The 9,378-nt window shown below is 36.8% G+C and overlaps 1 protein-coding gene across 16 annotated transcripts in view; it reads right to left on the bottom strand.

The window, feature by feature from the left end:
* Positions 1–369: 369 nt before the first annotated feature.
* Positions 370–9,378, bottom strand: part of C2CD5 (C2 calcium dependent domain containing 5) — a 69,150-nt gene continuing 60,141 nt past the window's right edge. For 4 of the 16 annotated variants that reach the window (XM_090146317.1, XM_031597142.2, XM_090146297.1 and 1 more), the window contains 5 exons: positions 7,317–7,367; positions 6,209–6,310; positions 5,184–5,374; positions 2,462–2,608; positions 373–1,829 (listed from right to left, as the gene is read on the bottom strand). In XM_090146317.1, coding sequence (XP_090002443.1) covers positions 1,701–1,829; positions 2,462–2,608; positions 5,184–5,374; positions 6,209–6,310; positions 7,317–7,367 — 620 coding nt within the window. In that variant the 3' untranslated portion in view covers positions 373–1,700. Of the gene's footprint in view, positions 1,830–2,461; positions 2,609–5,183; positions 5,375–5,837; positions 5,929–6,208; positions 6,311–7,316; positions 7,368–9,378 lie in introns of those variants that run through there. The other 12 variants (XM_090146340.1, XM_090146288.1, XM_090146333.1 and 9 more) reach the window with 10 other exon arrangements.

Here is a 9,378-nt window from a genome sequence, read left to right as displayed (position 1 = left end):
GACCTTGAAATAGCTACAACATGAAAACGATAGTAATACTGGCACTTCCACAAATTCTATCAAAAAGATAAAGAATAGCACTCTGATGTGCTACTTCAGACAATGTTGCCACCTGAAATAGGCTGAAAACTACTTCTTGTGCCAGATCCAAGATCTTTTGAAATTATTCTACCGTAAGCTTCACGGAGAACAAAATTTGTTTAAAAATAATCAGGAGAGCTGCAGCTACTCACTGGTGATATCATTTGCGGTAGTTTGGGCTGTAGCAGAACTCAGAATTTCTAGAACACTGGACGTACGAGCATCCTGCTGAGCACCTCAGCCACTTCAAACACAGTTCTTTACCTCACCAAATACTAAACAACCAGTTGTAACACCAAAGAAAAAGCCCCGCTGAGGAAGGCAAGAATGTGACATCTTTAATATGCATCCACTGTACACATTTAGGTATTACATATATAAAAAGGCAAGGTATTTTTTACAGAAATTTATTGTGCAAAGAATGATTTTCATGCTCATTTACAATGAAATAATTATTTTTAACAAATAACCATGCCATTGCTTAATTTCAACACTAAGCAGACTATTTACATTCAAGTTTACACCTTTGTTCAAGTTCCATGTATTGTCAGATTTAGGTAAGAATGCATCTTCAGATCAAATGTTTGCCTCTTTTTACACTGAAGTATCACTGACTTTCAGACGCTTTACTGGAAATGAGTTTTCCTTTCTTTTTAGTACCCTCATTTTCCCAGATACTGTACCGGAAAAGAAAAACTGTGTGCAGAAGTGAGCATCACAAATGTACACCTGCATACAATCAGCCTGGTGTTTCCTATCCCCAATGGAAAGGGGGCTGCAATGTACCTCTCTGCTCTTTAAGAAGATGGTTTATGATTTTATTTACTTATTTTGCAAAGATTATTTTCCTTAAGAAAATTGGCTTCATGACATTTTTTTCCATCAATTCTTATATAAAAAATATTTGTTTTGTCAATAATGAAATCAGAACACAGCATCATGGTCTGACAGCTTTCTAAAAACAGAACAAAAAAACACTCCAAACATTTCATTTCATCTAATAATAATTTTAACAAAACAAAACAACCCAACAGTTCTCAAAGAGTTGAAAAATATTTTGTGTGCAGAAATCCAAATGGAATTTTGGTGCTGCTCCTTCCTCTCCATGCTGCATGATCTGAGCCAAGTTCAGGCTCTACATCTCACAGCCTGTGCTCCCTCCCCTTGCTGTCCCAGGACAGCACAGGCTGCTGACATAACCTCAGCCACAGCCTACCTGCTCACATCCACTCCTTTTTGAAGTGAGCTGAGAAGCACCTGATACAATGAGGGAACTCAGAGATGGTTCTGAATTTTAATGTATGGCAGGTTTGTTAACAGCTGAAAAATGCAATGGGATTTTAGTTCACTTTTCTGGGATGTCTCCTTTCTTATCGCACTTCTTATCACCGTTTCTACTTGTCTACATTTCCAAGGAGCTTGTAATTTTTCCAAAAGAATTGGAGCATACCTACCAATACGTTGTCCTGACAATTGCATGGAGTTAGAGGACAAAATACTGTGATTGTCTTACACTTTGGCTAATGATGTTCAGGGAAGATACTGATTTTGAAGATGCAATCCTAACATTCCCACATTTTAAACAAACTGTCTGGAAGACTATTTTACTTTTTCTGTCTTCACGTTGTGACATCTCCAGTACTTGTGGGCTGGGAAGCGACTGGAGCAGGCTGCACTGGTAACACCTCCAGCTCAGATTCACGTACAAAAATGACGGCATCTCCACTTACATTTATTAAGCACTGGGCCTGGGAAGACAAACAAAGAGAACATACAGTTACCAAACATACAAGTAAACACAAAATATGTGATTGTTTAAGCTGTTAGGTAGAACTACACAGAAAATAAAATCACACAAATCAGAGAGGGACAGATTCCTTTTTATATCCTCCCACTTTTGTGCTATGTACACATATTCTCATGAGACCAGCTACATACAACTTGGGCAGCTGTTCTTCATTTTCACTGATGTTTTGAATTTATCTCATGTACAACATTCAGTTGTCTTCTTTTCTAACAATATTTTGTCACTTTATGATCAAAATGAACCAAAATCTCCATATGAGCAGTATTAAAATACTAATGCTACTAAATCAGAAAAGCCAAGTGTTCAGCACTTCTGTATTCTACTGTTTCCCACAATGTACTTCATCCTAGTGACCTTAGTTTCTTTTTATCCATTTGGGAATTTATCAATATAAATATCTGCAACTTTATGTTAGCTTGGGTGCGCAGAATGCTTTTGGCTTCTTTAAAGAAACAAGAGATCCAGAAGTGCCACACACGTGGCTCTACAAAGAATTAAAAAAAATTTTTTTTTAAGTTTTTATATTCATGTCACAGTGCTAATACAAGCATTGTGACTCATACCATAACTCACCTGGTTTTTGTTTGGATTCTCCATGAACACACACTGCTTCATGATGTATGAGACAACCGCATTGCCCCCTAATGCTGCAACGTGTGCTCTCACCATTGCAAATACTTCAGCAATAAAAGCATGGAGAAAGCCACTGACACCACCCTCCTAAAATGGGGAAAAAAAACAATGTCAGTTATCACAACAGGATGCTGAATACTTCCCTTACATTTTATCCACCAAATACATCAGCACACTTGAAATTGTATTTTGTACGGAACATAAAACCCATTCATCGTTTCATGTGTCACAGTTAAACCTCAGATCAATGAAACTCACTGCTTGAGAAAAGGAACCACTGGGTATCTGGGTATCACACACAGTGGTTCTTTTCAGACATTCCTATACCATTGTAGGAACAGCAATACTCAACTGACATTTGAGAAATGATTTCTTCTTTCATCAAGAAGAACATTGCCCATTTTTCCTGAAAACTGGGAAGTAAATACAGAGTAATTTACACTGAAGATTAAGAGTCATGGAGAGTCATTAAGAGTATGGAGTGGCTCTTATAGCTCCATGTATGCTAATGACTGTCTTTAGTTCCCAACATTCACTAAGAACAGATCCCTCAAAATACAAAGTGAGCAAGGACAGATCAGAGAGCTGAGATGCTGTTCAAGGTGTTTGGTTTCTTACTGGTGGGTGGATTTAGTTGTTCCTTCAGGGGTACACACAGGGATGCTTTTTCCAACCTGAAGACCAGAAGAACTTCTGGCCATTGTGTTTAATTACTACTTTGACTCGATGGCATTCATGGGGGTCTTTTGTTTGCATGGTGCTGCCCAGTAATTTGAATTGGTGCAAAAGAGGGAGAAGGAACACAATTTATCTTTTTTTCCTAGTCAATCCTTATGAAAGCATGTGAGTAGCAACTAGAGTAGGGGGGGAACAAACAGAAAAATATGCAAAGAAAGAAAGAAAGAAAACCAAAAAAAGATGTGGAAAGAAACTGACAAAACAGAGCTCACTACTGGTTCAAAGCATCTACAAAATTCCATAATGAAAAGTGGAAGGCAAGACTGCTTGACTTCCCACTTGTGCATGCCACTGTAGGATATGAAACTGGAAAGTAGAAGAAGTGAGAAACTAAGCTGGACTTCAATAATTATGGCCTGCCCTAACATCTACTGGAAAATACATCATGTACCCCAAAGACACTGAAAGACATTAGGAATCAGAAAGAACACATGAATCTGTGCATAAAGCATGAATGAATTCACCTGCAGCCAGAAATCACATTTTCAATGAGTTTATCATTCCTTGAGAAATTCAGATTTTGTCCAGCTGTTTTAACAGTTACAGCACCGGTGAAAAAAAAGCTGTAATGCTATAAACCTGATACAAAACGTGATGACAACAGATAACGAAAAACTATAAATATCCATGTAGATTTCAAAACTTAAGAGCAATGAATAAACTGAACTTAAAATTATCTATTTATGAAGTACAGTGCCTTGCATACAGTTGAACTTATTAAAGAGTTCATATGGCTTCAATACTCTGTAAAACACCAAAACCAAAGTAGAAAGCAATAATGCCAACTACTTTTATGCAGAATATAAAACACAACTCTGCAACCACTATTAAAGCTGGTTTGTGACTTGGCCTATATAGCTGAAATAGGTGTTAATTAGCTGCCCTTGGTGACGCCAGCAGCACACTGTCAGCACCACAAAAACTGCACAAGTTTCCCAACCTCATGGAGGAAGTGAGTCAAGCACCCAAGCAACTTACCTCTGCTTAGATCCATTACAGTAGTCAGCAAAGTTTGCATATCAGCTATTTAATTTGTAACTACAGAAGGCGCAGTTAGAGCAAAAGCACCATGCAACCAATGCCCTGGGTGTACTTTATTACATCCTTTTCAAAACGTTGTCCTTTTCATATAGACTTCTTGAGTTAAAAGGAACCGTTAATTGCCAGATCCAAACAAGAGATTTGTCTGTTCAAAGCATTTACATAAAGCTGGCAGCAAGTTTTTATTTATCAATGCATAATTAGCAGTAAACAGCATAGTTTCAGTACAGGTAAACCAGATGAGGAACAGTTTATTTCTGTGTCTAGAAACTGTGGCAGAAGGACGCAGCTATTTCCCAAAAGAACACAATGATGAGAAGGAACACATCTTAGACATTTATGACACAGATCGATGCTACTGAGCACGCAGAGAATACAACATTAAAAAAGTTTGTATATGGTTATATATAATACAGGAAACCTTCATCAACCGAAGAATTCTAACATCTGAGTAGACTGTGAAAGTTCATCACTGAGCTTGCTAAATGAGTGAATAAAAACTGGCATTGTTTCGTTTGGCTGGCTTTTAGCTATTAAATGATTTTCAGTTTGGGGTTCAAACGATCCCAACTTCCACCGTTAGTCAATGATTCGTTTTTTCATATGGTTCTGTTTAAGAACCTACAGTTGAATAGTATACTCAAATTAGCCATCACCAATGGCCAGAGGATAAGTAACTCTTTCTTAACAGTGCCAGATACAAAGAAGCTCTATTTTGAGAAGAGTAGCACAATGCAACTTGATCCCTACTGAGCACCTTGCCTCAAGTGACAAAATCTCAATTCACTGTGCCATTGCTCACTCAAACCTCTGCAGATACCACATATACTTGGCTTTGATTATTATTATTTTAAAAACTACAAATCCCTGACACACAGCTCACCTCACGCAAAGAAGTAGTTTCTCGTATAAAAAACATGTTGATTATCCCAAGGTATTTGGTTATTTTTGCCCGAGGAATAAAAGAAAGAGGTGTCATCTTAACAACAGAGACGGTAGAATTGGTACATGATGGAATAGAACGGTGTCGTAAGTATCCTTCAGCCAACGGACTTGCTTTATCAAATGAAGCAGCTAAACAGATGGAAAAGAAAGAAGACAAAGTAACTATCAAAGTAAGATTACTGTTTCTTAAAACACAACAATTCTTCTTTATGGTTTCCAAATAGCTTGGTGACAACATTCAGCTGCCTGTGATGCTCAGCCATACCATGTGAGAAAGGAAATTATCATGCAACGCATGCAAAAGGAGACAAAAAGCTGAAATGGAATTTATTTGGAAGAGTGGCATTCCTGCAAAAGAAAACACTGAGGCGAGTAGCTGCACATACAACAATCAGTTATAAAGTGAAGATAAAGAAAAAAGTGCCAACATTTTGAAATACATATTCTGCTGGAGATACAAATTATTACAGGAAGTGTGAAAGTTGTTGTGTTTCCCCAGTGCAGCATTTTCCATTAACACAGATATTAATCTCTACTTATTTAAGCAAGATAGTCAGACCTGTGGCCAAAGAACTACTGAAAAAGAACTCACCACTTGCTAATTTAGTGACCATTGCCTTGACTGTCACCTTGGTGATTGCTTCCTGTTTCTCACCAAAAATTTTCCAAGATCATACATACACCTACATCCATGCAGTGTATGTTATATAATTAGTAGGCGTACACATTTATCCATAACTAATATCATAACTAAGTGAACAGAAATACTGTATTTTGCTCTTTACGATACCACTTCATACACCCCCTATTAGCTTACACAGTCATTAACACGTCGGCATTTTTCACTATTCATTCTATGTGTGATCTGCAATACTACTGCTGGGCAAGAAACTCCACTATTCACCACTGGGAAATCAGAGATATGTCTCAGATTATCATAACGTGGTAGAAACAGCCGCCTACTTGTCTTAATTGATCCGCGCCTTATGGTCTGAGCTTTCAGTTTAATGAGCTCTATCCAGCTGTTGCATCTGTCTGCAAAGGAACTGTAATCAATTGACGTTGCTGAAAACACAGACAGAAAAAAACAAAAGAAAAAACAAAGAAAAAAATATGGATGATGTCTCTCCCTCATCTCAATGCTCCTTCTGAGGAAGCAATTATCTGTGTCTGAGAGAGATCGAACATCCCTTTCCAGGTCTGTTTAAAGGAAAAGTTACAGTATAAATCTGGACTTGTCCAAGCCAGTGTACCCATTTCTGGTGATGTCACAGTTGTGAACCAACTGCCTGACCGGGACTTCAGCACTGAAAAAACATGCAAATACAGTCATTAACTCCTTATGTTAGATTATTCATTAATTTTTTGTTTTATTCCCACATTAGGTATTGAATTTTGGGTTTTGTTTACCTAGGCCTTGTTTAACTTTAATTTTCGTTGTTATTCCTTTCCTCCTGAGGAGCTGCAGATGATGATTTAAATTTCCTAACTACCTTTATCAATAACTAACCTACAGACTGAAAAGTATTGGTGACGAGGACAAGAGTCTGAAGCTGAAACAGCATCTATGTTTAAAACATAAATGAGCTTTCCATAACAAAATGCTGTCCTCCTTCTCCATCCCCACTATCATTACAGTGGAAACCAGACTTATTTCTGCTGTGAGTTTTTGCTATTAGTTGTGGTAGTGTTTGCACATCTTTAAAAATAAAAAATAAAAAGTTTTGCAAACACCGTTTCTTCATGATCCCGAAGAAACGGAAGGAACACATGCTAATTCAAATTAAGACAAGATATTAAAAGCAAAAAAAGCTCTCTCAAGGAATTCATTTTCTGGCAGATAAAGTGATCTTAATTTATCTCACAGAAAAACACTTGTTATTAACGCATAGGCTTTTGTAATTAAAAAAAAAAACATCCAAATCTTTTGATATCATTAAGCCACACCAGAGCATGCATTCTCAGTTAACTAGTAAACACTTCCTGGATTAAGAAACATCCAAAAAGAGTATACCAATGGCCTAAGAATGCTCATTCTGTTCTGGCATATAGCTAAATTAAGTAAACTCACCTCTCTGAGCAGCAGGAATACCTGAGTGGGAACTTGCACCCTCCGGGACTTCTAACAAAACAGAATAAATTTCACTCAGATAATTTATAGGCACTGTTAACTGTCATGTAGAATGTGACAACAACTTCTTTCTCATAAAAGTTTTACAGTAAAATATCAGAAAAATCCTCTACATATAATATCCTAGGTCATGTACCTTGGGAACAGATTATAAATTGGTACAAATTCTTTATTAAACTTTTCTTGCCAGTTAAAAGATGCTTTGTTAATAAACAGTTCTGAAAAACAAATAGCTATCACCTAGCCATTCATATTTAGCTTAATGTAAACAAGCAAACAAACTGGCTAAGACTTTAAACTTTGAACTTTATTTGAAATAAAAGAATTGCCAACTTTTTTTTTCCACCTCCCACCTATTAGTAAAGCAAAAGATTTTCAGTGAACAGGGAAAAACTGAGATTAGTTATGATTTTCCTTTGAACACAAAGCATAAAGTAAACTTCTAATTATTCTTTTTTTTTCTGTAAAAAGAATCTTTTATCCACTTCACATTTATCTTGGCACTCTTAGCAATTCCTTTGCCAAACACATAAGCAAGTAAATACACTCATCACTTCAGCACACTGACTTATCACCTCTCATGGCAGACAGGCACGGTTCTTAGAACAAATGGCCCAATGAAGACTGCTCTTCTTGCTCTGACTGATGAATTCAGAGTCTATCACTACTGCCTGTCACTACAGAAACTGGGTCTCATCCTGACTTCTGGCCCCCTAACTTCTATTAACTTTTAAAATGCTATTTGAATGCAAAAATTAATTCAGTCTATATTGAGCCATGAGTTACTATCTAACCTTGCATTTACTACTTTTATACCTTCTACTATGGCAACAGAATAAGCTTTCAAAATTATCATAACTTAGGTAATTTGACATACTAACATCATCATTCTTGCTGCCTTTGAAAGAAGGAACATGTATTTTTAGGCAGGCATTTTCAGGCACGGTGCATCTGATTCAAAATCAATGTTTGTTTTAGGATAAGCTATGCTGTGTTCCAGTGTCTATTTCTCTCCATCAAATACAACAGTCACCTAGACAACTTGATCAGAAGTAATAAGCACTGTTGCTCACATTCATAGTGAAACAAATTCTTCTAGTCTTCAGTGCAATTTAGCACAAGCAGCATTACTGTCCAATTGCTCATAAGTTTAAGACCAAAATTAGTGAAATAGCTAAGATTTTTTTTCTGTTATCTATATTGAAGAATAAACAATACAGGAATGAGAATACAGTAAATGATGCTCTAAAAGAAACTGATCACAGTAAAGACCTGATGTCAGCCAGGATAACAATGTCTTATGGAGAATGCGTTAGAAGTATCACCTGTAAATACTCAGGTCTCAACCTTTGAGATTAAGACAGTCAGAAGTTTGAGAGAAAGCTGTTTTATTGTCTCTTGTCTTACTCATTTTCTGGTCAACTCAACTGAAGAACAGCAAAAGCCATTTAACACCAACCTAACCTTACCCGACATCAATTAAGAACATTTACCAGGATACTGGCAGACATGAAATGCTTCTCAAAACTTACATTTCTTCTCCTGCATTCACTCACGTGCAGAATTCTCCAACTACACATGATTTTATGAACCTTTTTGAAAAATTTACCCCACAGAGGAGACTCCACTACAAAAAGTCTGTCTTGGCACATCCTAGATTGCCTCTTTAATTTCTGTTACTTTTATAGTCATGTCAGAAACCAATCTGAGAAGGATGTGTTACCAATTTCTCCCCCTCTTCCTATACATATATATATGTATACAGATGAATATATAGAAATACATACACACTTGCACATGTGCATATATACATATATAACATAAATACACATACATATATAGATAGATAGATATATACACACGCATATAATGCTCTACCAAGTACTGTCAAAGTCAGCATGTTCAAAGAACATACTGCTTAAATAGCACGTGAGATTTCAGGCTGGAAATGCAACCAAACACACTGGCCTGCCCTCTGTTTCTGTGTTTTAAAGCTGTAACG

This window comes from Phasianus colchicus, chromosome 1 (assembly GCF_987193195.1).
Source record: "Phasianus colchicus chromosome 1, bPhaCol1.hap1.1, whole genome shotgun sequence".
Lineage (NCBI taxonomy): Eukaryota > Metazoa > Chordata > Aves > Galliformes > Phasianidae > Phasianus > Phasianus colchicus.
The sequence above is the reverse complement of the archived record's forward strand: the minus strand, read 5'-3'. Positions and strand labels throughout refer to the sequence as shown.